This window comes from Doryrhamphus excisus, linkage group LG22 (assembly GCF_037039965.1).
Source record: "Doryrhamphus excisus strain RoL-2023G ecotype Guam linkage group LG22, RoL_Dexc_Guam_v1.1, whole genome shotgun sequence".
Classification (NCBI taxonomy): domain Eukaryota; kingdom Metazoa; phylum Chordata; class Actinopteri; order Syngnathiformes; family Syngnathidae; genus Doryrhamphus; species Doryrhamphus excisus.
Window position 1 is genome coordinate 4,796,060 of NC_136378.1, and position 25,979 is coordinate 4,822,038.

The window sequence follows — 25,979 nt, forward strand, 5'->3', positions numbered from 1 at the left end:
TGTTTTATTATATATATTCTGTATTATTAATATATTAAAATAAAATATATTCCGAAATATCAAATAACTTGTCGAGGGTTCAAAGTATATATGGTTTTGTCCCACCTCTAAACTGGGAAGTCGGAGGTTCCCACGTGGGGTTGAGTAGGAACCCGTGTCGCATGTGGTATGCACGAGCTTGAAATGGTTTTACATTAGTAAACAAGATTTAGTTTACCAAAATGTTATTTAATAAAGACGCACCATGGCGGCGACTGGAGGGAATGTCTTTTGGCATGTACTCTGCCGAAGAAATAAGGTGAGTTCAACACTACATGAAAGGAACAGACGACTTCCATAACATGTGCAAGCATGTACCTAAAACCTCCTTGACCGTCTATGATACTGTAGTAATATATGTTAGTGTATGATCCATTTACTCTTAATTTTTACACGTCGCTGATCCAAAAGCAGTTAAACCGGTGGAGTGACGTGAATCCAGTATCAATAATTTATTTCTTCTTTAGAAAGCTGAGTGTAAAGGTGATCACCAACTCCAGATTTCTTGATGCTGTTGGGAATGTGGCCCCAAACAGCTTATATGACTTGGCCCTGGGACCAGCAGACAACAAAGAGGTAAATGTCCTTTAACCCTTAGATGTATAAGACCCGGTCAGGTTGTTTTCTGGAAATATCTGGAAATTTTTCACTATTTCATATTCCAGGTATTCCTCAAAAACATGTTTTTGCGATTATATCATTCACATTTTTAACTTAGCTTTTTATAAATTTTAAGAAATTTAAATTTTGGTGTTACTACCCCAACCTTCCATAAGTGGGTCAAAAATGACCCGGTCAAGTCGTTTTCTTGAAATATCTTGCTAATGAAATTTTTTCATTATTTCATATTCCAGGTATTCCTCAAAAAACATGTTTTTAATATTGTGCCATTCACATTTTTACTTACCTTTTGTACATTTTAAGAAATTTCAGTTTTTGTGTTACTACCCAACCTTCCATAAGTGGGTCAAAAATGACCCGGTCAGGTTGTTTTCTTGAAATATCTTCCTAATGAAAATTTTTCATCATTTCATATTCCAGGTATTCCTAAAAAACATGTTTTTAATATCATGCCATTCACATTTTTAACTTAACTTTTGTAAATTTTAAGAAATTTCAGTTTTTGTGTTACTACCCCGACCTTCCATAAGTGGGTCAAAAATGACCCGGTCAGGTTGTTTTCTTGAAATATCTTCGTAATGAAAATTTTTCATTGCTTCATATTCCAGGTATTCCTAAAAAAAACATGTTTTTGCTCTCATACCATTCACATTTTTAACTTACCTTTTATACATTTTAAGAAATTTTAGTTTTTGTGTTACTACCCCAACCTTCCATAAGTGGGTCAAATTCATCCTGGTATCCTGTTTCTTCATCAGGCATGTTCAACCTGCTGTCAGGACTTCAACAACTGTCCAGGACATCTGGGACATGTGGAGCTCCCTCTGCCCGTGTACAACCCCCTGTTCTTTGATGTAAGAATGTGAAGCACATGATTTAACACTGGGAATCCAGCCTGTAGAATCACATAATAACATCAAACTCACTTCCCTTCTTATGCTCAGAAACTCTACTTGCTGATTCGGGGATCATGCCTGGCGTGCCACACGTTAACATGTCCACGAGCTGCCCTCCATTTACTGTTACACCAGCTGAAGTTGGTAGACAGTGGGGCCATGCGGGAAGTTTACCACATCGAGCAAGTTCTCAGTCAGGTGAGGTTAAAATTGACACTTTGTTACAGGAAGAATTAAGGCTGCAGGGGCCACTTTGATACTTTTTTTGTGCATTGAAGATGTAAAAAGAATGCCACGGCTTTTCCTCACGAGGGTCGCGTGGGGTGCTGGAGGCTATCCCAGCTGTCTTCGGGCGAGAGGCGGGGTACACCCTGGACTGGTCGCCAGCCAATCACAGGGCACATATAGACAAACAACCATTCACACTCACATTCATACCTATGGACAATTTGGAGTCGCCAATTAACCTAGCATGTTTTTGGAATGTAGGAGGAAACCGGAGTACCCGGAGAAAACCCATGCATGCACGGGGAGAACATGCAAACTCCACACAGAGATGGCCGAGGGTGGAAATGAACCCTGGTCTCCTAGGTGTGAGGTCTGTGTGCTAACCACTTGACCGCCGTGCCACCAAGTAATAAATTATCCATTCCATTTTTCCAACCAACCTCTGGTATAGCCAGGTTAACGGGTAAAGGTTAGTCCAGGACTGGTTGTTAATTGGCCCACGGAACAGTTCATAAATATAATTCAACAAGAAAACTAAAACAAAAAAACACACACATACAACAGCAGCAAACATGAAAAATTAGCATTAATTTTGCGAGAGTGAAGTCAAAACATTAGGAAAAAAGTCTTAATTTAATGAAAATAACAGCATAATATTATCGGGAAGAATAGTGTAATTTTAGTAACATAAATTTGAAATATGAAAGAAAATTATTAAAGAAAAAATACGTTTGCAATATGCAAACCAGCCAAATTGTTTTTTGGAAAATTAGGTTGCAAGAAGAAAGTTGAAAGAGTTGGAAAATATAAAAATAATAGAAGAATAAAATCAAAACAGAGAGAGTCATGTTCTAATAAAAAGGTACAACTTTACTAGGGTAAACTTGTAATATGAGGATAAAGTGTCACTTTTGTATCAGACTTGAAGTATTATAGCAAAAATAATTTCATTCATTCATTTTCTACTGCTTTTCCTCACAAGGGTTGCAGGGGTGCTGGAGCCTATCCCAGCTGCAAAAATAATTTAAATTGTATAAAGTCAATTTTATGAGAAGCAAATAAAACAAAATAACGTAGTAATTTTTGGTAAAGTTGAGATGAGTACAAAATATTAGTTGCCTCTTAGATCCCTTTTTATTTTTCAGTATGTATCCCTCTGTGAAAATGTTTGGACGCCCCTGATATCAGCTTCCCTTTATGCTGTTTTTTGTTAGTTCCTGGAGGAGAATAACAAAGCCACGGGTGATGACATTGCAAAGATACTCAAAGAGTTCACAGATGCGGTACAGTTAACTGACGGAAGTAATAGCAGACCGGTGAGTACCCAGTCTCACGAATACCCAGTCCTGTACTAAAAACCAAAACAGTGTTCTAGTTGTGATTATGTTTTCGCCCCCTCCAGATTAAACATCTTGTTGAGAAGAAAAGCAGTTTGATAAATGATTTCTGGAAAAACCACATGAAACCTCGGAAATGTCCCAACTGTGGGTAAGAGGATTTTTTTTAATTTTTGTGATATTTTTATTGTTGTAGACTATCCAGTGTTCCCTACAGGGCTGCAATTATAATGTGGTAACAGGACGATAATTGAGAACCACTAAATAAAAGTTTGCGGACGTTCAGTGTAAATAAAGCAAGTCAAGAGATTCTCTCAACACACTCCTGAAAATAAGAATGCTGGGTGCCACAACCCCCCTACCCCATCATCTCACTGCATCGTATGTTGTATATACAATTTCACATGTACTCCTGTATAAGTGACAAGAATAAAGGCTAATTCATTCAAAATAGGGGGGTAGGTCTTTAAAAATTGTGATTAGCCAGAGCATATGTTCAGTCGCAGGGGGTGCTGGAGACTATCCCAGCTGTCTTCGGGCGAGAGGCGCCGTACACCCTGGACTGGTGGCCAGCCAGCCAATCACAGGGCACATATAGACAAACAACCATTCACACTCACATTCATACCTATGGACAATTTGGAGTCGCTAATTAACCTAGCATGTTTTTAGGAATGTGGGAGGAAACCGGAGTCAGTGTCAAGTTAAAAAAATAAAAAAAATCAATAAAATCACCTGTTCAGAATGCACATTTATTTCTAAAGGCTTGTCATCCACAATATGCACTATTTGAATACATGCTACATTTTGTCCAGCATTAAGCTGTTGACTCTTTGTCCGGTCAGAGCCATACATTGTAAATAATTCTTGTTTTGACATTTCATTCAATCCAAGTCAATAGAACACTACACCAAAACCACATTGTCCCTTTTTTTTAAAGTGCACAGACTTATCTACTTATCTATGCATAGAATATCGCAATGTATTTTGTATCATGCCAAATAGTGTGCCCTATCGTGCATCGCTATAGCTATTGCTGTTATTATTATGGAGGTCTTTTGAATTGAAGTACAACTCATAGGAAAACAGGAAGATTGTGTCAGTGTTGATTTTGCTGTCAACATTCATTCATTTTCTGACGCTTAGCCTCATGAGGGTCGCGGGGGTGCTGGAGCCTATCCCAGCTGTCTTCGAGCGAGAGGCGGGGTACACCCTGGACTGGTCGCCAGCCAGCCAATCACAGGGCACATATAGACAAACAACCATTCACACTCACATTCATACCTATGGACAATTTGGAGTCGCTAATTATTAACCTAGCATGTTTTTGGAATGTGGGAGGAAACCGGAGTACCTGGAGAAAAAAACACGCATGCACGGGGAGAACATGCAAACTCCACACAGAGATGGCCGAGGGTGGAAATGAACCCTGGTCTCGTAGGTGTGAGGTCTGTGCGCTAACCACTTGACTGCCGTGCCACCAAGTAATAAATTGTCCATTCCATTTTTCCAACCAACCTCTGGTATAGCCTAACGGGTAAAGGTTAGTCTGTGTCCCCCCCCAGGACTGGTTGTTAATTGGCCCACGGCACAGTCCAAAAATATATAATTCAGAAAACTAAAACAAAAAAACACACACATACAACAGCAGCAAACATGAAAAATTAGCATGAATTTTGCGAGAGTTAAGTCAAAATATCTGGAAAAAAGTCTTAATTTAATGAAAATAACAGCATAATTTTATGGGGAAGAACAGTGTAATTTTAGTAACATAAAGTTGAAATATTCAAGAAAAATATTCAAGAAAAAATACGTTGCCAGCCAATCACAGGGCACATATAGACAAACAACCATTCACACTCTCATTCATACCTATGGACAATTTGGAGTCGCTAATTATTAACCTAGCATGTTTTTGGAATGTGGGAGGAAACCGGAGTACCCGGAGAAAACCCACGCATGCACGGGGAGAACATTCAAACCCCACACAGTGATGGCAGAGCGTGGAATTGAACCCTGGTCTCCTAGCTGTGAGGTCTGCACGCTAACCACTCGAACGCTGTGCCGCCATGAATCAAATTTTCAATCAAAATTTTTCAGAAAATGATATAAGTACACGGACTTGTATCGAATATCGTAATGCATTTTGGGAGATTATTGCATCGCTACAGCTATTGTAGTTATAGAGATCTTTTGAATTCAAGTACAACTCATAGGAAAACAGGAAGATGGTATCAGTGTTGATCTTTCTGCCACATGTCTTGTCTGTCATCAATCACATCAATGATAACGAATGAATACAGGATGTCTTATAGTGAATCCAAATTCTAATGCTAAGAACAATATGTGTGCACATTTTAGAAAAGGGCGGGTCGCTGTACGACGTGAGCACAACAGTAAGCTGATTGTCACAATGCCGTCAGGAGGAACCACTGAACAGGTGGGAGGTGAGTCGCTTTATTTTTAAATCATATGTTCAGTTGTGCTTGCTCTCATTTTAGTGAATGCATCACTGGAGATGCAAGCTTCCAGTAACAGTTACACCTATAATGTAATGTTGTGAAGTTGTAAGTTTTTTTTTGTGTAGATATTTGTTGGAAAACAGTCGGATGCATTTACTCTAAGTCTACATGAATCTAGCCAGGATAAGTGGTACGAAACCGATTGCAGTACAATGCTGTAGATGCCAATAGGTTATTGCTTGTGCTTCATAGAAGACTTGATGGCTGGAAAGAGAGTCTACCTGACCGCCAGCACTGCCAGAGAACACACTACCAAACTGTGGGAAAATGAAGGTAAGTAACATTTCTATTACAGTAGAAACACAATAGGCTTGGTATGATTTGGATGGAACGCAGAATTGAATGTTATTGTTCCATATTGTGAGATGGAACGGTTCTGCTAAATTCAACCTGTCCGTCTTTCTGCTCCAGGCTTCTTTCTGAAGTGTCTGTTCTCCGGGCTGGATGACATGTCGGGATCAACTGAAAAAGAAAATGGTTTCTCTCCTGACCTCTTCTTCCTGGAACTGCTAGTGGTCCCACCTTGCAGGTACAATGCAGACACATCACATGCCATGTTGGTAATGGTAATGGTTTTATTTCATTTGAACATGCATCAGATTACAATTGAGTAATTGAGTGCATCCCATAATCACATGTCCAAAAGGAGTAAATCCTACCCCTCCATCTGGTACTTTTACAATCAGTTACTGTTACATTTGTTCACGTCCTGCTTTCCATAATACAGTTTAAGTTTTTGTTGTTGTTTTTTTTTAATAATGCACCTCGTACCGAAGTACAAGGTGATTAATTAATTACTTGGTGGCACGGCGGTTGAGTGGTTAGCAGACCTCACAGCTAGGAGAGGGTTCAATTCCACCCTCGGCCATCTCTGTGTGGCGTTTGCATGTTCTCCCCATGCATGCGTGGGTTTACTCCGGTTTCCTCCCACATTCCAACATGCTAGGTTAATTGGCGACTCCAAATTGTCCATAGGTATGAATGTGAGTGTGAATGGTTGTTTGTCTAATTGTGCCCTGTGATTGGCTGGCCACCAGTCCAGGGTAGTACCCCGCCTTTCGTCCGAAGACGGCTGGGATATGCTCCAGCACCCCCTTCAGAAAATGAATGAATTAATGAATGAATGAACTGTTGTCCCCCCCTACTAGGAGTGAAATACATTGCCTACACTTTGGCAGTGAATTAGTTAAAAATATGTCGTCCTGTTCCCGTCAGGTATCGTCCTGTCAATCGACTGGGTGACCAGATGTTTACCAATGGTCAGACAGTAAACATGCAAGCTGTTATGAAGGACTCTGCAGTCATCAGGAAACTGCTTTCTCTCATGGCTGCTGAGAATGGTACAAAGACGAATGAGGTAAGAGACCTGGTCTAGCTTAATGAACATACTGTCTATACATCTTTTTCTGTCTTGCGTCATCCATTTCAGGAGGTGGACACGAAGGCGGAAGAGATGGACCAAACCTTCCTCTCGGGGATTCCGGGACTGACATTAACCGATAAACTCTATAACATCTGGATACGCCTTCAAACCCACGTCAACATTGTCTTTGACAGCGACATGGACAGACTGATGACAGAAAAGTACCCTGGGATCAGACAAGTATGTCATCATGACAATTATTACATTAGAAACTACCTACCTAGTACCCACTTTGTACCAAGTACTTTATAAAAAGTTGCACTGGGAGTTTAATAGCAACTGTTACTATTACAGTAGTAGTTTAGTAGCTAAAACACACTACAAATGCACTTGGTAGTATGCACTTTATACACTTTGTAGTATGCAGTAGTTACTATGTGCTGCTAAGTACATACTTATGTACAGTTACTTGGTATGCACTTTGTAGTAGGAACTACCTTACAAATTTCCCCACTGAGGGACGAATAAAGGCATATCTTATCTACATAGTGCCCACTTTGTACTAAGTACTTTATAAAATTCCAGGTTGTTCAACACATACATCCCTTCTACTAATTGTTTCCTTTTACCTTTCCAGATCCTGGAGAAGAAGGACGGATTGTTCCGGAAACATATGATGGGCAAAAGAGTGGATTACGCTGCCAGATCCGTTATCTGTCCCGACATGTACATAGGAACCAATGAGATCGGAATTCCAATGGTATGCCGAAACTGATTTTCTCTTATTTCTCATGAAATAACACCCCTATAGTCAGTCTGTTTTATTACTCAATATATTAGACAGAATGAAAGAAAATACGACATATTAGTCATAAATACATAAATATATAGACTCACATGTTAGCACTGACAGCACACCTCTGATGGTGGCTATTGTCTCATCACTTTAACATTACTGACACCTATTGACCAATGTAGAATACACCATCATTCTAGATCGTAGCATGCTAATATTAGCAAGGTAGCATTTAGCCATTTTCATAGGTAGACACTAATGTTACCATTGCTAACATAAGCATATTAGCTTTTTTATCCATTTTCATGAATATGAAATTAAGCAGACACCTTGCATTGTTATGCTAACATAATTATATTGACATTTTTAGCATTTTTACACGTAGGCACTTAAACACTTGATTATGCTAGGTGTTAGCATGCTAACACGCTAATATTAATACAGGAGCATTTTTAGCCGTTTTCATGGGTAGACATTTATACACTTAGCACCATCATTCTAGATTGCAGGATGCTAACATTAGAAAGGTAGCATTTAGCCATTTTCGTAGGTAGACACTAAGGTTAGCATTGCTAACATAAGCATATTTTTTTTCCATTTTCATGAATATGAAATTAAGCAGACACCTTGGGTTTGTTATGCTAACATAACTATATTGACATTTTTACATGTAGGCATTTAAACACTCAGCCCGATTATGCTAGGTGTTAGCATGCTAACACACTAATATTAATGCAGATGCTAATGCTAGCATATTAGCATTTTTTTTGTTCTGTTCATGCATAGACAAATACATAAACACTTACCACTATTATGCTTGATGTTAGCATGCTAACACTAATATTAATGCAGTAGCATTTTTAGCCGTTTTCATGGGTAGACATTTATACACTTAGCACCATCCTTCTAGATTGTAGGATGCTAACATTAGCAAGGTAGCATTTAGCCATTTTCATAGGTAGACACTAATGTTAGCATTGCTAACATAAGCATATTAGCTTTTTTTCTATTTTCATGAATATGAAATTAAGCAGACATTTTGCATTGTAATGCTAACATAATTGACATTTTTAGCAATTTTACAGGTAGGCACTTAAACACTCAGCCCGATTATGCTAGGTGTTAGCATGCTAACATGCTAATATTAATACAGTAGTATTTTTAGCCGTTTTCATGGGTAGACATTTATTCACTTAGCACCATCATTCTAGATCATAGGGTGCTAACATTAGCAAGGTAGCATTTAGCCATTTTCATAGGTAGACACTAATGTTAGCATTGCTAACATAAGCATATTAGCTTTTTTTCCATTTTCATGAATATGAAATTAAGCAGACACTTTGCGTTGTTATGCTAACATAATTATATTGACTTTTAGCATTTTTACACGTAGGCACTTTTAGCAATTTTATGCTCGGAAATGCTTAATTTTTGGCAAAGAATGCGTACAATTTGCTGAAATATGTATTCTTATACTAATGCCAGGCCATACATAGGAACCAATGAGATCGGTATGCCTAAACTGATCGTGTTCTCTTTTGTTGGGAGTGATATAGTTGCTAAGAAACCACATCATCTCTCTGACACTCAAATTACTTTGTTCAGGTGTTTGCCACAAAGCTGACCTACCCACAGCCCGTCACCCCATGGAACGTGAAGGAGCTCCGTCAGGCCGTGCTGAATGGGCCAAACGTCCACCCCGGCGCTACCATGGTGATAACCGAGGACGGCAGGAGAACAATCTTGTCTCCAGCCAACTTAGCGCAGAGAGAAGCGGTTGCCAAGCAGCTGCTGACGCCCTGTCCGGGTCCACACAAGATGCCAATGAAAATTGTGAGTGGGTCGTAAGCCAATGCGGCTGAACAGATGAGCTGAAAGTGGAAGTGAAGTTGAAATGACATGTCCGGTCTTCTCCAGGTGAATCGGCATATTAAGAACGGAGACGTTTTGTTGTTGAACAGACAGCCCACTCTGCACAGACCGTCAATACAGGCTCACTGTGCACGCATCTTGCCCGGAGAGAAGGTAGAATCCCACCTCTGTAGTCTATTATTATTATATAGTCTGTTATTTCATTGTTTGTTTTTTTTTTCAAAATCCGTAACAGGTCCTCAGACTACACTACGCCAACTGCAAAGCGTACAACGCAGACTTCGATGGCGACGAAATGAACGCTCATTTCCCCCAGAGTGAACTTGGCCGAGCGGAGGCCTACACTTTAGTCAGCACAAACAAACAGTACCTTGTACCCAAGGTAGAGTGATTAAAAATGCATGCAGAATCATATAATTCTTTACTAGCTTTTTCTTTCTCACATCAGGATGGAAAGCCTTTAGCAGGTCTGATCCAGGACCACATGGTGTCGGGTACCAGGATGACCATTCGAGGCTGTTTCTTCACGAGAGACCAGTACACAGAGCTGGTGTACAGAGGACTGACTGACAAAGCGGGGAGAGTTAAACTTCTGCCACCCGCTATACTCAAACCACAGAAGCTCTGGACGGGAAAGCAGGTAGTCTTACTTAGTTAGGCCTCTGATCTTCTAAATCTGAGGCTGGGCAAGGAAAGATGCTTCTTTTTATTGATGTAAAATTTGCAATGACTTGCAAAAACATTTACATTTTTGCCGGCATTCATTTGTTTATGTTCACAATAACTTGAAATATTGGCACAGGATTTGGATGGAATTTTCAAGAACTGATTACTTTTTGGGGGTGATCCAGATCACCGTCTGGACCCAGGAATTTAGTAATCCCTAATAGTGCAAGATGGGGCCATTTTCACCATTTATGCATATGACGAAAAAAAAGCACTTGTTCAGGACATTTAGCCTTCCTTGTACATTGCGCTATAATGCTAAAAAGATGTTAGGATGCTAATACTAGCATATTAGCATTTTTTTTCTCTGTTCATGCATAGACAAATATAAACACTTACCACTATCATGCTAGGTGTTAGCATGCTAACACGCTAATATTAATACAGTAGCATTTTTAGCCGTTTTCATTGGTAGACATTTATACACTTAGCACCATCATTCTAGATCGTAGGATGCTAACATTAGCAAGGTAGCATTTAGCCATTTTCATAGGTAGACATTAATGTTAGCATTGCTAACATAAGCATATTAGCATTTTTTTCCATTTTCATGATTATGAAATTAAGCAGACACCTTGCGTTGTTATGCTAACATAATTATACTGACATTTTTAGCATTTTTACACGTAGGCACTTAAACACTCAGCCCGATTATGCTAGGTGTTAGCATGCTAACACGCTAATATAATACAGTAGCATTTTTAGCCGTTTTCATGGGTAGACATTTATACACTTAGCGCCATCATTCTAGATCGTAGGATGCTAACATTAGCAAGGTAGCATTTAGCCATTTTCATAGGTAGACACTAATGTTAGCATTGCTGATATAACATATTAGCATTTTCTTTCCATTTTCATGAATATGAAATTAACCAGACACTTTGCGTTGTTATGCTAACATAATTATACTGACATTTTTACAGGTAGGCACTTAGACACTCAGCCCGATTATGCTAGGTGTTAGCATGCTAACACGCTAATATTAATACAGTAGCATTTTTAGCCATTTTCATGGGTAGACATTTATACACTTGGCACCATCATTCTAGATTATAGGATGCTAACATTAGCAAGGTAGCATTTAGCCATTTTCAAAGGTAGACACGAATGTTGCCATTGCTAAAATAAGCATATTAGCATTTTTTTTCCATTTTCATGAATAAGAAATTAAGCAGACACCTTGCGTTGTTATGATAACATAATTATATTGACATTTTTAGCGTTTTTATAGGTCGGCACTTAAACACTCAACCCGAGTATGCTAGGTGTTAGCATGCTAATGTTAACTTGTTAGCATTCTTGAAATCATTCAAACTATTCCATGGTATGTTTTCATGTCCAATGGAATCTTAATATGTAGATAAAGTAAATTTTGGACTGTTGGTATTTATGGTGTAAATCAAAACAAAAGATAATTAAAAAGATCAAGAATGATGTTGACTTTTCTAAGTGTAGCGACACGACGGTTTTCATATTGCATTAAGATGTCTGACAAATGTTTCCTCTGGTAGGTGGTGTCCACCCTCCTCATCAATGTTATCCCAAAAAAGGCTGTGCCTTTAAACCTGCTTGGGAAATCCAAAATCCCAGCCAAAGCATGGATCCAAGTTCCCCCACGAGCGTCTCCAGGCTATCGACCCGACACCATGTGTGACTCGCAGGTTTGCACAAACGAACAACGCAGCAAAGCAAGTCATTAGAGCCCACAAATTACTCACCAAAGCCTCGTACGACTGTGTGTTAGGTGGTGATTCGCCAAGGGGAGCTGTTGGTGGGGGTCCTGGACAAAGCTCACTACGGCTCCTCTGCGTACGGTCTGGTCCACTGTTGCTACGAGCTTTATGGAGGGGAGACGAGTGGTCAACTTCTCAGCTGTCTGGCCCGACTCTTCACTGCTTATCTTCAGTTGTACAGAGGATTCACGCTAGGTAAATTCAAATAAATGGTGCTTTTTGTATTTGTACTTCACGTACGTGTACTCCTTTTATCTCTTCAGGTGTTGAAGACATCCTGGTGAGACCGGGTGCCAACAAAAAGAGGAGACACATTATTCAAGAGTCTCTGAAGCTTGGCACAAAAGTGAGTTCTTAGGTCATCATAATTACTACTCGTGCGCTTGAAACACTGCCCGCCATTGCAGCCTTGTCAAATTCAGTGCATCCTCCTCAGTGGGTGTTACTGGCCAAAATGGCTGCCACAGTAAATGTGTAGTTTAATGTGCCCCATTGTACTCCAACATGGCCTCTGGGGTTAATATGGTACTACACACAAATGGTAAATTGCATCTCAGTTGACAGTTGACTTAATGAATAATCGTTCTTCCTTTTTTTCTGCATCTCAGGCCCTCCAGGCTGCATTCAACCTCCCCCCGACCGTGGATGAAGCCGAAGCTAGGGGCCGCTGGCAGGATGCTCACCTCAACCCGGACCAGCGAGACTTCAGCATGGCTGACCACAAATTCAAAGAAGTCGCCAACCAAGTGAACAATGAAATTAACAAGGTAATCGATCAGGTTTTTTGAACACTAGTAGTACTATCAAACACTGGTGTGCAGTACATGCTTGCGTTACGTTCTAGAAGATTAGATTTATTGGTCCCCTGGGAGAAATTTGTTTTCATTGCAATTGTTGGCAAATAATGCAACACGAACACCTTTGCAGTTGTAGGAAAGGGTGGATTTCCAGAATTCAGTCCTTATCTGGTCATGTCTCCTGACTGGACCCAAGTATTTTAGCAGAACATCTTGGACTCCAAACACATCCGAAAACATCTTGTGTAACAATCAGGTCACGTTGGCCTCCCCAAGTCACGTAGCCCTCTTAAGTTCAACTAGAGTTTACCAAAAAGAAAAGTCATATGCAATGTGTCATTTTACAATATATTCCCCCCTTTTGGGGGTACCAAACCCCCAAAACAAACAATGTCGCTTGGTCGTACAGGGACAATTTGGGCAAGCAATTGTTGGTAAAAATGCAACACGAACACCTTTGCAGTCGTAGGAAAGGGTCCTTATATAGACCTCATGAACACTAAGAATGGCCGTGGATTTCCAGAATTCAGTCCTTATCTGGTCATGTCTCCTGACTGGACCCAAGTATTTTGGCAGAACATCTTGGACTCCAAACACATCCGAAAACATCTTGTGTAACAATCAGGTCACGTTGTCCTCCCCAAGTCATATGTAATGTGTCATTTTACAATATATTCCCCTTCTTTTGGGGGTACCAAACCCCCAAAACAACAAACAATGTCGCTTGGTCGTACAGGGACAATTTGGGCAAGCAATTGTTGGCAAATAATGCAACACGAACACCTTAGCAGTTGTCGGAAAGGGTCCTCTTGTTTGTTTAATACAACACTTATATAGACCTCATGAACACTAAGAATGACCGTGGATTTCCAGAATTCAGTCCTTATCTGGTCATGTCTCCTGACTGGACCCAAGTATTTTGGCAGAACATCTTGGACTCCAAACACATCCGAAAACATCTTGTGTAACAATCGGGTCGCGTTGGCCTCCCCAAGTCATATGCAATGTGTCATTTTACAATATATTCCCCTTCTTTTGGGGGTACCAAACCCCCAAAACAACAAACATTCGTTCCCCTTGAACGCCAATTCACATATGGCGTTCAAGGGGATCTTGCTGCCTTCTTGTCCTGGAACATGGGCATGGGGAAGGGGAAGTGTTGTGGGCTGGCATTCGGGGCCCAGGGCGAGGGCAGAATTGGTTTAGGAGCAATGTTTCTGCTCCCATTATCATTATTGTGCCTATGTACAAACGGCGTTGGCCATCTTTAGTCCCTTTCTTCGACTACCCGCCGATGGTCAGCACGATGTCATCTGCGTTGCCCCACTTAGAGCCGGGTCCTGGTCTACATTGTTATCACAAAGATTTTGTTAATTCCTCTTTTGTAGGTTTGTATGCCCGTTGGCCTTCACACTTCTTTCCCAGACAACAACCTCCAGCTGATGGTCCAATCAGGTGCTAAGGGATCTACTGTCAACACCATGCAGGTAACCACACGTTCACAGTACAAGTACTCAGTAGGACCCAAGCTTGATGATGATGTGTGTGTATTAGATATCCTGCCTGCTAGGTCAGATTGAGTTAGAGGGCCGCAGACCTCCACTGATGCCCTCTGGGAAGTCGTTGCCCTGTTTCCAGCCCTATGACCCAGCACCTGGTGCTGGGGGATTTGTTTCCGGAAGGTTCCTCACTGGCATCAAACCACAGGCATGCGCTTCAATATTTTCCAAAGATTGAGCAAGAGAATAACTTGTGGTTTGATTCTCCAGGAATTTTTCTTCCACTGCATGGCCGGCAGAGAAGGACTGGTGGATACTGCTGTAAAAACTTCACGATCAGGATACCTGCAGAGGTAACGCAAAGCTTTCAGAGTCAAAACAAATGACTCTGTGCCATCATATTTGAATATTTATGTACCTTCTTATCCTTTGTTCCTCTTCAGGTGTGTTATAAAGCATCTGGAGGGTTTGGTGGTGCAGTATGATCTGACGGTGAGAGACAGCGATGGCTCCGTAGTCCAGTTCCTGTATGGTGAAGATGGCTTGGATATCTCCAAGACGCAGTTTCTACAGCCAAAGCAGTTTCCTTTCATTGAGGACAACTTTGAGGTAAATGCCAGGCTGTTGCACATGTGCCGCAAGTAAATACGGTCATCCCTCGTTTATTGCGGTTACCCGACCCCAGATCTAACCGTGATAAGTGAATTTCTGCAAAGTAGGAATATTTTCATAGTTTTTACTTTCTATGATTTTTTTTTAACATTAGAGTCTCTAAAAATTAAATAACACCCCTATAGTCAGTCAGTTTTATTACTCAATATATTAGACAGAATAAAAGAAAATATGACATTAGTCATAAATACATAAATACATAGACTCACATGCAAATTTCCCCACTGAGGGACGAATAAAGGCTTATCTTATCTTAGCACTGACAGCATACTTCTTATGGTGGCTATTGTCTCATCACTTTAACATGACTGACACTTATTGACGAATGTAGAATATGATTATAATGCTGCTGTTCGTGGTTAAATAGAGATTCGCAATGCACATCAGTCGCTTTATTATCAAGCAAAGAACACACATGCAGTAAACGTTTACACAGAAGCTGCTGCAGGCCACAACTCACACCAGTCATTGCACTCAAGACTCAGCTAAAGACAGTCAACTCTTGCTAGCTAATGTCACACACGTCATTTCCCAGGTCCCGATTCTTCAAAGGTGCACACACAACAGGTCACAGATATTATACTATATATCACATTTTATGCTTGGAAAGCAGCCACTGATCACTGATTATCACTGATTATTATTTTCACTGATTATCACTGATTATTATTTTCACTTATCACTGATTATCACTGATCATTATTTTTAAAAGCAAAAGAGGGTATGATGTAATATTGGACCACCGTATCAGAACAGACAAGCATATTAATAATGGCAGCCTTGTCAAATTCAGTGCACCCTCCTCAGTGGGTGTTACTGGCCAAAATGGCTGCCACAGTAAAAGTGTAGTTAATTGACCCCAGTGTGCTCCAATACAGCCCCTGGGGATAAATATTTACTACACACAGGTTATGTTGCTAATAAATTATATACTCTATTTTCTGGAGTACAAGTCGCAAAAAATGAATAATTCTTTTGGGGGGGTAATTTATTTTACAAACTACTTGACCAAAACAGACATGACGTCATCTTGGAAGGCAAGTTGTAACATGAATAAAAGAATAGAGCACATGCTGAATAGGTGTAAGACATGCTAACATGGTTATTCATTAAGTACAGTAACTGTTTTGTTTACTGTTTTCACTACTTTCAGCTTGTAGTCTGCAGAATATGGTTTTCTTTTGGGGGGCATTTGTGTTCTGTTGTTCTCGGTTGTCTTTTGTAAGACAATGTGTAACTTTTGTAACGTCTAATTTTTTAAATATTGAATTGAAAAAGGAGTAGATATTGGTGCGAAAAAATAGTGTGTGTGTATATATATGTATATACAATGAGAAAGGGCTGATACAAACAACCGATAACACAAATCTTTGTCAAAGCTGTAGATATCAGTTCTTACTTTATTGTCGGTGCCTTTATTTTAGCTTTAGTAATACATGTGTACCAGTATTTGATTGTTGTACATTATGCTACTTTGATTTCCAATCATGTGTAGGTAATAAGGAGGTCCCAGGGCTTGGATGAGGTTTTATCACGCCTGGACTCTCGGAGTGCCAGTCAACATTTTGCAGCCATCCAACGCTGGAAAGCAAAGCGAGAATTAGCTTGTCCCCGCCGAGGTACGTAACAATTATGTACACATGATGTATTATTTCTTTTACATTTCACTGTCCGCTTCCGGTTTTGCACACCGAAAGGGGGGGAAGAAACGGACTCCATAATATGACCACAACATTGCTTAGTTATCACTGTCCCATCCATAGGAGCAGATCCTTTCACATGTTCAAGGATACAAAAAAAAATTTGTCCTTCATGATGGTCGCAGCAGTCAAGCATGCAACCAATGTTGAGTTATCTATCCATTTTCTGGTTATTGCATGACGTCTGGGCGACCTCACAGCGACGAGACCCGGGTTCAATTCCACCCTCTGACATCTCTGTGTGGAGTTTGCATGTTCTCCCCGTGCATGCGTGGGTTTTCTCCGGGTACTCCGGTTTCCTCCCACATTCCAAAAACATGCTAGGTTAATTGGCGACTCCAAATTGTCCATAGGTATGAATGTGAATGTGAGTGTGAATGGTTGTTTGTCTATATGTGCCCTGTGATTGGCTGGCCACCAGTCCAGTCGCCCGAAGACAGCTGGGATAGGCTCCAGCACCCCCGCGACCCCTGTGAGGAAAAAGTGGTAGAAAATGAATGAATGAAAGTGTGAAGGTGACTATAGGGGTGTTACTTTATATATAGAGGGCTCTAATAATGTTACAAAGTGTATTTACAAGGTTGTAAACAGGTTTTCTATGCTCCCAACTACCGGATCCTACTTTGTAGAAGTTCACTTACAGTTGGGTCAGGGTCCGATTAACCACAATAAACGAGGGATTACTGTACTACTGCTCATATTGGTGTATTTCTTACAGGTATGAATGTGAGTGTGAATGGTTGTTTGTCTATATGTGCCCTGTGATTGGCTGGCCACCAGTCCAGGGTGTACCCCGGCCAAAAGAGAGCTGGGATAGGCTACAGCACCCCTCGCGACCCTCGTGAGGAAAAAGTGGTAGAAAATGAATGAATGAATTTCAAATTAGATTTTAGAAATTAGATTAAAAAAATGAATTCATAAAAGTAACACCCTTCATCAATGTAGCAACATGACTGTATTGTATTGGTGACATTGTACCGGGCACTCCCCAATCCACAAAAAAAACGAGGACAGAATGATAGTTTACTTTGGGGTGTTAAGCTTTGGGTGTTCCCTTGACTTATTTATTTTCCTGATTTAGGAGCGTTCCTGTTGTTTTCCCAAAAGAAGTTGGCCAAACTGAAGCATATGGAACAAGCAGCAGCAGATGTATCTGGCAGAGATGCGGCCGTTCTACAGGTGTTCCTCTCATCTTCTCAACCTCGTAACCTTCAGTGTTACGTTCCTTTTTTTCATCTGTACTCTGTATCTCTTCAGCTGATTGATCAGTGGCGTTCTCTTGATGACGCCGGACGATCCAAATACACCAGAAAGTCCTCCCCCTGTCCAGAGCCCAGCCTTGGCCTGTTTAGGCCTGATATCAGCTTCGGATCTGTCTCTGAGAGCTTTCATGATGTCACAGAGAAATACTTGGAGAATCGAGAGAGGACGAGCAATGGAGAACTGGATAACCACAGGTAGATGATCACGGAAAGTTGACCAGATCTGTGATGGAGCACTTGATGCAGTACTTCTTCAGCGAACAAACCTTTCTGTTGAATAGCTTTTTTTTTCTGTCTCATCAGATTCAAACAGCTGTTGCAGTACAAGTGGCAGAGGTCACTGTGTGATCCCGGGGAGGCAGTGGGTCTCCTCGCAGCTCAGTCCATCGGTGAGCCCTCCACCCAAATGACCCTCAACACCTTCCACTTTGCCGGCAGAGGGGAGATGAACGTCACCTTGGGAATACCTCGGTAATGTAGTATCATTTTCTGTGAAGTACAAAAAAATTGAATGTCAATGTCTTTGTCAGGTTCAAACTCCTGTGACACTTTTAAAAACACTTAAATACAGAAATACAGAAGAGACAGAAAACAATATTCAAAGTTACTCGCAGCGAGGAGAGTGAAACCACATACCCAGTGACATGATGCTCCACTCTCAATATGCAGTTCACACTCCTCTCTTTTTATTCTCTTTTCGGGGGTCCCTACTACATGGTCGTGCAACTCTAAGGGGGGGGGCAGTTGCATGAGCAGTATTTGTTTGTCTATGTGTGTGTGTATATGTGAGAGTAATTACTTTTATTGTTTTATGAGTTCTTATCTTGACATACCTGGGGGTCGCTGGGGGTCTCTGATCAGGGTCACAGGAACATTCCTTCTTCAGCACATTCAAACACTTTCTATTGTCTAAGCCAGGGGTCTCAAACTCAATTTACCTGGGGGCCACTGGAGCTAGGGTCTGGGCAAGGCTGGGCCGCATCATGCATCAGATTACAATTGAATGCATCACATAATCAGTTCACAGTTCCACATGTCCAAAAGGAGTAGGAAGCAAAGCTTATTAAATCCTACCCCCCCCCCCCCCAAAAAAAAAAGGGGGCAAGCATTTCCACACTACTCTGTGTATATGTATGCGTTATCCATATTTTAATTTCTGGTAATGGTATTTTTCCCCAGATTTTTCCGGCTCCTCCTTGATGCCATCAGGTTTCCCCCCCCAAAAAACCCACATTTATTAAAAGCAGAAAAATATGTCAAATATCTTAATTTTTATTTTTCTGCACAAAATAAGATGAAAAATAAATAAACAAATCAAGAATAAAGAAAATCAATCAATCAGTAATAAATAAATATAATAATAATAATAAAACGGCAAATAAAAACTTAAGAAACCACATATAGTTGGTATTTGATATTTTTTTCAGATTAAAATGAACAAAGCATTATTAGAGCCCTGTAGACATGACAAAACACGACTATAATCACATTTATACTCTATTTACAACATACTGCGCAACTGCAGGGTCTTGAGACACATGCTAACTCGCAAACTAGAGAGCTAGCGACCTAAATGGTAGCCTTCAAGTTATTTCCTTTAAACTTAAATAGCCAAAAACTTACCACTTCCACACGGATAGGGAGGATAACTATTAACAGTTATTTAACCTTTAACATGAACATTAATCAAACGTAATAATTTTTTCTGGGTACATGATACCATACAGCATCCATATCAAACTTGCGCGGGCCGCACTAACATTAAACTTTCATATCAAGGCGTGGGCCGCGTGTTTGAGACCCCTGGTCTAAGCAAATGGATATAAGGGTGATAACTAATACTACTATATTCATTGTATCTACATTTTATTCTAACAGTCTTCACCTTGTCTTCACAAAATGTATGTCTTCTATCCAGAAGGTAATGGTAATGATTACCATTAATGGTAATGATTACCATTACCATTACCTTCTGGATAGAAGATGTACAACAAAATGTATGTCTGGATAGAGGACATACATTTTGTTATTATTATTGGAGTAGTGTGCAACCCAAATTTATTATTTATTAGTCTTGTAGAAAACTTAAAAGAACTTTGAAGTGAATGCGTTGGGGGGGACGGGAAGTCAGTGGAGGTTTTTGGACTTAAGGACTTCTGCATTCTAAATGTTACTAATGGATGTTTGACAGACTGAGAGAGATCCTGATGGTGGCCAGCTCCAACATCAAGACTCCCATGATGAGCGTTCCAGTGCTGAACAATAAGAAGGCTTTGAAACGAGCCCAAAAACTACGCAGGAAACTTACCAGGGTGTGCTTGGCTGAGGTGAGATCAGCTGCTCAGCTGCTCTTATTTTGCATTTGGCCGTCTGACATCTAGACTATGTTGTTTTCTTTCCATTCATTGCTGTGTGTGTGTGTGAGTATAGGTGCTTCAGAAAGTGGATGTCGTGGAAATGCTGCGCATGGAGGGCAGCCATCACTCGAAGACGCGGACATTTAAAATCACTTTCACCTTCCTTCATCCTGACCGTTACACTGAAGATAAGCTGCTCTCACCCCAACAGATCCTCCACTACATGGAAACTAGGTTTGCAATTAAGATCCTTCAGCTAGACCAGAGGTGTCCAAAGTGCAGACCGCAGCTTGTTTCTTTTATGGGTCCTTGTATTATGCGTGGAAAGAGTTTGCCCCCTTGCTGATTTCGTATTCTTTTGCATATTTGTCACACTTAAGTGTTTCACATCATCAAACTAAGGGGATCTATCATGCTTGTCGCACTTATCTGACCTATGAATGGTAATGGTTTTATTTCATTTGAACATGCATCAGATTACAATTGAATGCATCACATAATCAGTTCACAGTTCCACATGTCCAAAAGGAGTAGGAAGAAGCAAAGCTTATTAAATCCTACCCCCCCCCCCCAAAAAGGGGGCAAGCATTTCCACACTACTCTGTGTATATGTATGCGTTATCCATATTTTAATTTCTGGTAATGGTATTTTTCCACAGATTTTTCCGGCTCCTCCTTGATGCCATCAAGAAACGTAGTGCCAAATTGGCGTCCATTGCTGTGGACACGAGGAAGGCCTCCCCCGGGGACCAAGACATTGATGGTGACGGACCGAACGATGCAGCAGGGGTACATACTTAGATTGATGATTTATATTTGTATATCATTAATTTAATCATGGCTATAATCTGTTGCCTTGGCTGTATCATCAGGAGGATGATGGGGAGGAAGAGCATGTGAAAGAGATTGTTGATGACCAGGGCAATGAAGGAGATGCTGACGCGTCGGATGCCAAGAGAAAGGACAAACAAGAAGAGGAAGTATGAGAATGAATTACATAACTGACCTGCATATTTACCAAGCTTAAAGTAACCTTGTTATTGTAGGAGGTAACGCCAAATAACCATTTTTCTGGCATAGTGACACAGGGCCTCACGCCACTACTGAGATGTAATACTGAGTTTATTGCTCTCTGGTTCTACCATATCTTACTTATTGTGTGGAAATACGGGGTAATAACTATAAAAGCAATTTTCACTCGCTAAATGTACTGCAAAAAAGGTCAGTAAGGATAATTCATAATGCCGCCTACAGAGAACATACTAACTCCTTATTTCTAAAATCACAAATACTTCAACTTGCTCATATAGTTCATCTTCAAACAGCTAAAATAATGCATAAGGCTAAAAATAACCAATTAGCTAAAAATGTCATCCAATACTTCTCTACAAGAGAGGAGAAATATGATCTCAGGGAAGAAGTACATTTGAAACACTTCTATGCTAGGACTACGTTAAAAAGCCATAGCATTTCAGTATGTGGAATCAAACTATGGAATGGATTGAGTAAGACCCTCAAACAATGCACAACGATGAGCCAATTCAAGAAACAATACAAGCAGTTGATGTTTGCTAAATACAAGGATGAAGAGTCTTGAACCAGTCATGATGTGCTATATATATCACTATATTGACACTTACTATGGTACCCATTATGGCATTAGATGCTCATATCACCTCCTACTTCGGTACGAGGTGCATTATTAAAAAAAAAAAACTTAAACTGTATTATGGAAAGCAGGAAGTGAACAAATGTAACTGATTGTAAAATTACCAGATGGAGGGGTAGGATTTAATAAGCTTTGCTTCTTCCTACTCCTTTTGGACATGTGGAACTGGGAACTGGACAGCTACGGGGGCTGATACAGGACATGGTTAAACTCCATATTTTATCAGTATCACTGCCCTGGGCTTTGACACAGTATCATTTCGGCCTTTTTCCCGTATCATTCATGGGCGGTTTCCAGGATACAGGGTACAATTAATACTGTAGTATGTGATAAACTCAGTTATAAGACTCACGGGTGCAAGTCTTTTCTCCCCTTCCCTTCAGGTTGATTATGAAAGTGATGAAGAAAATGGCGAGGAAGTCGAGGAGAAAGAGGATCAGGGGGAGGAAGAGGAAGAGTTGCAGGAGATGATGGAGACCGGCGTGGAGGATACTCAGACGGAGTCTACCGATGTGCGGTTGCAGACCAAAAAGAAGCAAACGAGCGTGAAAGGAAACGTGTCCATGGATTCCATGAGGGTGAACTTTGTTCTGAGTTCCAACTCTGCAATAGAAGGCTACCGCTACGACCCCAAACATGAACTCTGGTGTGAAGTAAGTTTTGCACTTTTGTCACCTTTTTTTCTGTATTGTTGGCATTTATAAGCATATGCAGAAGTATAAATATATAGCGAAAACTTCATTGTTACTTCTAATGTACTCTGTCCTTGCTGACAGGTGGATCTGGCTTTACCTTTGAACAAAGTCCACTTTGACCTGACATCAGTGCTGTCGACGCTGGCCCAAAACGCCATCATCGTGGAAACCAAGGGTCTAACTCGCTGCCTGCTGAGTGAAAGCACCACAAAGACGGGAGCAAAAGAGATGCTTCTCAACACAGAAGGCATCAACATGCACGAAATGTTCAAGCACAGTGATGTACGTCGCTCGTCTTTTCTTCAACGCTGGTCAAGTTTAACACATAAACGATAATCCATGTTATTTATAGCATTTACAGTTTCTTTGTACGTCAACAGCTGCTGCTGTGTTAAATGTCCACGTTTGATCAAAGTCAGTTAAGATTTGTCAGATCAAACCACAAAATTGTTGCTTGTCTAATTCACACTAGCTTCCTATTTTTCTAGGCATTACACTTCAACTGTTGAACTTGTACATCAATGATATCGCCAAAGTTACGAAACACTTAAAGCTGGTATTATTTGCAGATGATACCACTGCTTTTTGTTCTGGAGGGGAGTACAGACGAAATCATTAGAAAGGTCAGAGAAGAAATGGTCACTAAAAAGATGCTTTGATGATAACAGATTGTCCTTGAACCTAAGTAAAACTAAAATCATGGTGTTTGGTAACAGCAGAAAGGACACGTACCAGCAAATACAAATAGACTGTATGGACATTGAAAGGGTGAACGAAAATACATTTCTGTTGATCACAATAGATGAAAATATGAGCTGGAAACCTCATATTACAAATATACAACATAAGGTGGCCAGAAATATTTCAGTATTGAACAAAGCAAAATTTGTTCTCAATCAGAAATTCACTCTTCACTCGCTAAATGTACTGCAAAAAAGGTCAGTAAGGATAATTCATAATGCCGCCTACAGAGAACATACTAACTCCTTATTTCTAAAATCACAAATACTTCAACTTGCTGATATAGTTCATCTTCAAACAGCTAAAATAATGCATAAGGCTAAAAAAAAAAAACAATTAGCTAAAAATGTCATCCAATACTTCTCTACAAGAGAGGAGAAATAAGATCTCAGGGAAGAAGTACATTTGAAACACTTCTATGCTAGGACTACGTTAAAAAGCCATAGCATTTCAGTATGTGGAATCAAACTATGGAATGGACTGAGTAAGGAAATCAAACAATGCACAAGGATGAGCCAATTCAAGAAACAATACAAGCAGTTGATGTTTGCTAAATACAAGGATGAAGAGTCTTGAACCAGTCATGATGTGCTATATATATCACTATATTGACACTTACTATGGTACCCATTATGTCATTGGATGCTCATATCACCTTGTACTTCGGTACGAGGTACAATATTAAAAAAAAAACACAAAAAAAACCTTAAACTGTATTATGGAAAGCAGGAAGTGAACAAATGTAACAGTTACTGATTGTAAAAGTACCAGATGGAGGGGTAGGATTTAATAAGCTTTGCTTCTTCCTACTCCTTTTGGACATGTGGAACTGTGAACTGATTATGGGATGCACTCAATTGTAATCTGATGCATGTTCAAATGAAATATTTGTAGTATTTGAAGTATTTGTGATTTTAGAAATCTGTGTTTACTGTTTAAACATTTTAAGAACACTTTGAATCTTTGTTGTACGTACTTGTAGATCTTGGACATCAACAGGCTGTATTCCAACGAGGTCCACGCCATGGCGAACACCTATGGGATCGAGGTGGCGCTCAAAGTCATCGAGAAGGAGATTAAAGATGTTTTTGCCGTCTATGGTACATATAATATAATATAATATACACAACTGATCACCCTCAGAACCATGCTGACATGCCTTGATACCCGATCCATCTGTGCAGGGATCGAGGTGGACCCCAGACATCTGTCGCTGGTAGCAGACTACATGTGCTTTGAGGGGGTGTACAAGCCGTTGAACCGCCATGCCATCAGGTCCAACTCCTCCCCTCTGCAGCAGATGACTTTTGAAACCAGCTACAAGTTCCTGAAACAAGCTACCATGCTGGGTGAGCAATGGCGCAAAGAAGCAATATTTTGACTATATTTGACTATTTGACTGATGACGTTGTTTTTGTATTTCAGGTTCTCGTGATCAGCTCTCGTCGCCGTCTGCCTGCCTCGTGGTCGGGAAGGTCGTGAAAGGGGGAACAGGACTTTTTGAGCTCAAACAACCTCTGCAGTAGAGGGGACACCGCGTCGTGCAAGTTTTACATATATATATGTATTTGAGTTCAAAAAGAAAATCATGAACTATTAGTGCAATTTATGAAAACCTCTACTAGAATCAGGTCGCCAGCCAATCACAGGGCACATATAGTCAAACAACCATTCACACTCACATTCATACCTATGGACAATTTGGAGTTGCCGATTAACCTAGCATGTTTTTGGAATGTGGGAGGAAACCGGAGTACCCGGAGAAAACCCACGCATGCACGGGGAGAACATGCAAACTCCACACAGAGATGCCCGGGGGTGGAATTGAACTGGGGTCTCCTAGCTGTGAGACCACTCGTACCACCGTGCAGCCAACTAAAGAACATTAATTTTCTACCGCTTATACTCATGAGGGTCGTGGGGGTGCTGGAGCCTATCCCAGCTGTCTTTAGGCGAGAGGCGGGGTACACCCTGGGCTGGTTGCCAGCCAATCACAGGGCACATATAGTCAAACAACCATTCACACTCACATTCATACCTATGGACAATTTGGAGTGGCCAATTAACCTAGCATGTTTTTGGAATGTGGGAGGAAACCGGAGTACCCAGAGAAAACCCACGCATGCACGGGGAGAACATGCAAAGGGTGGAATTGAACCTGGGTCTCCTAGTTGTGTGTACTGCGTGCTCACCGCTGTACGCCGTGCAGCTTTGTACAAATATATAAAGTAATAATGTAAAGTTCATGTTTATATTTGCAGGAGTGCAACATCACATATTTGTGGGTTAATGTGCAACATTTATAGAAAATTGCACTTTTTTTTTTTATGAATTTTGGCCATCATCCACAATGAACATGCAAACTCTACACAGAGATGGTTGAGGGTGGAATTGAACCCTGGTCTCCTAGGTGTGAGGTCTGCGCGCTAACCACTCGTCCACCTTTACTAGAAT

At 40.5% G+C, this 25,979-nt stretch overlaps 1 protein-coding gene and 2 non-coding genes across 3 annotated transcripts; all 3 read left to right on the forward strand.

Annotated features, from left to right (window-relative positions):
- The first annotated feature begins 134 nt into the window (after window positions 1-134).
- polr1a (RNA polymerase I subunit A) lies at window positions 135-25,962 on the forward strand. The gene is made up of 37 exons (XM_058063739.2): window positions 135-298; window positions 507-615; window positions 1,419-1,514; window positions 1,605-1,754; window positions 2,999-3,100; window positions 3,187-3,272; window positions 5,483-5,568; window positions 5,836-5,916; window positions 6,055-6,172; window positions 6,859-7,000; window positions 7,073-7,246; window positions 7,644-7,766; window positions 9,408-9,635; window positions 9,720-9,827; window positions 9,910-10,056; window positions 10,123-10,314; window positions 11,912-12,061; window positions 12,145-12,328; window positions 12,397-12,479; window positions 12,742-12,900; window positions 14,319-14,417; window positions 14,485-14,637; window positions 14,700-14,782; window positions 14,873-15,038; window positions 16,597-16,720; window positions 17,883-17,980; window positions 18,059-18,258; window positions 18,367-18,534; window positions 20,255-20,390; window positions 20,494-20,654; window positions 21,080-21,209; window positions 21,293-21,400; window positions 22,473-22,742; window positions 22,866-23,066; window positions 24,508-24,625; window positions 24,710-24,874; window positions 24,951-25,962. Exons 1-37 carry the CDS (start codon window positions 222-224, stop codon window positions 25,049-25,051), a joined length of 5,076 nt encoding a protein of 1,691 aa, XP_057919722.2. The 5' UTR covers window positions 135-221; the 3' UTR covers window positions 25,052-25,962.
- LOC131110776 (small nucleolar RNA SNORA5) lies at window positions 12,536-12,673 on the forward strand. The gene has a single exon (XR_009121035.2). It is a non-coding gene; the product is annotated as a small nucleolar RNA SNORA5 (small nucleolar RNA).
- On the forward strand, window positions 15,875-16,011 carry LOC131110777 (small nucleolar RNA SNORA5). Its single transcript, XR_009121036.2, has one exon. It is a non-coding gene; the product is annotated as a small nucleolar RNA SNORA5 (small nucleolar RNA).
- Window positions 25,963-25,979: the final 17 nt, after the last annotated feature.

Bases quoted from the DNA above. Each gene is read 5' to 3' on its own strand.
- polr1a (XM_058063739.2), top strand. From the start codon at position 222: ATGTTATTTAATAAAGACGCACCATGGCGGCGACTGGAGGGAATGTCT. The intron at 7,247-7,643 runs GTATGTCATCAT...TTACCTTTCCAG, and splicing joins AGTACCCTGGGATCAGACAA to ATCCTGGAGAAGAAGGACGG. The intron at 9,828-9,909 runs GTAGAATCCCAC...AATCCGTAACAG, and splicing joins GCATCTTGCCCGGAGAGAAG to GTCCTCAGACTACACTACGC.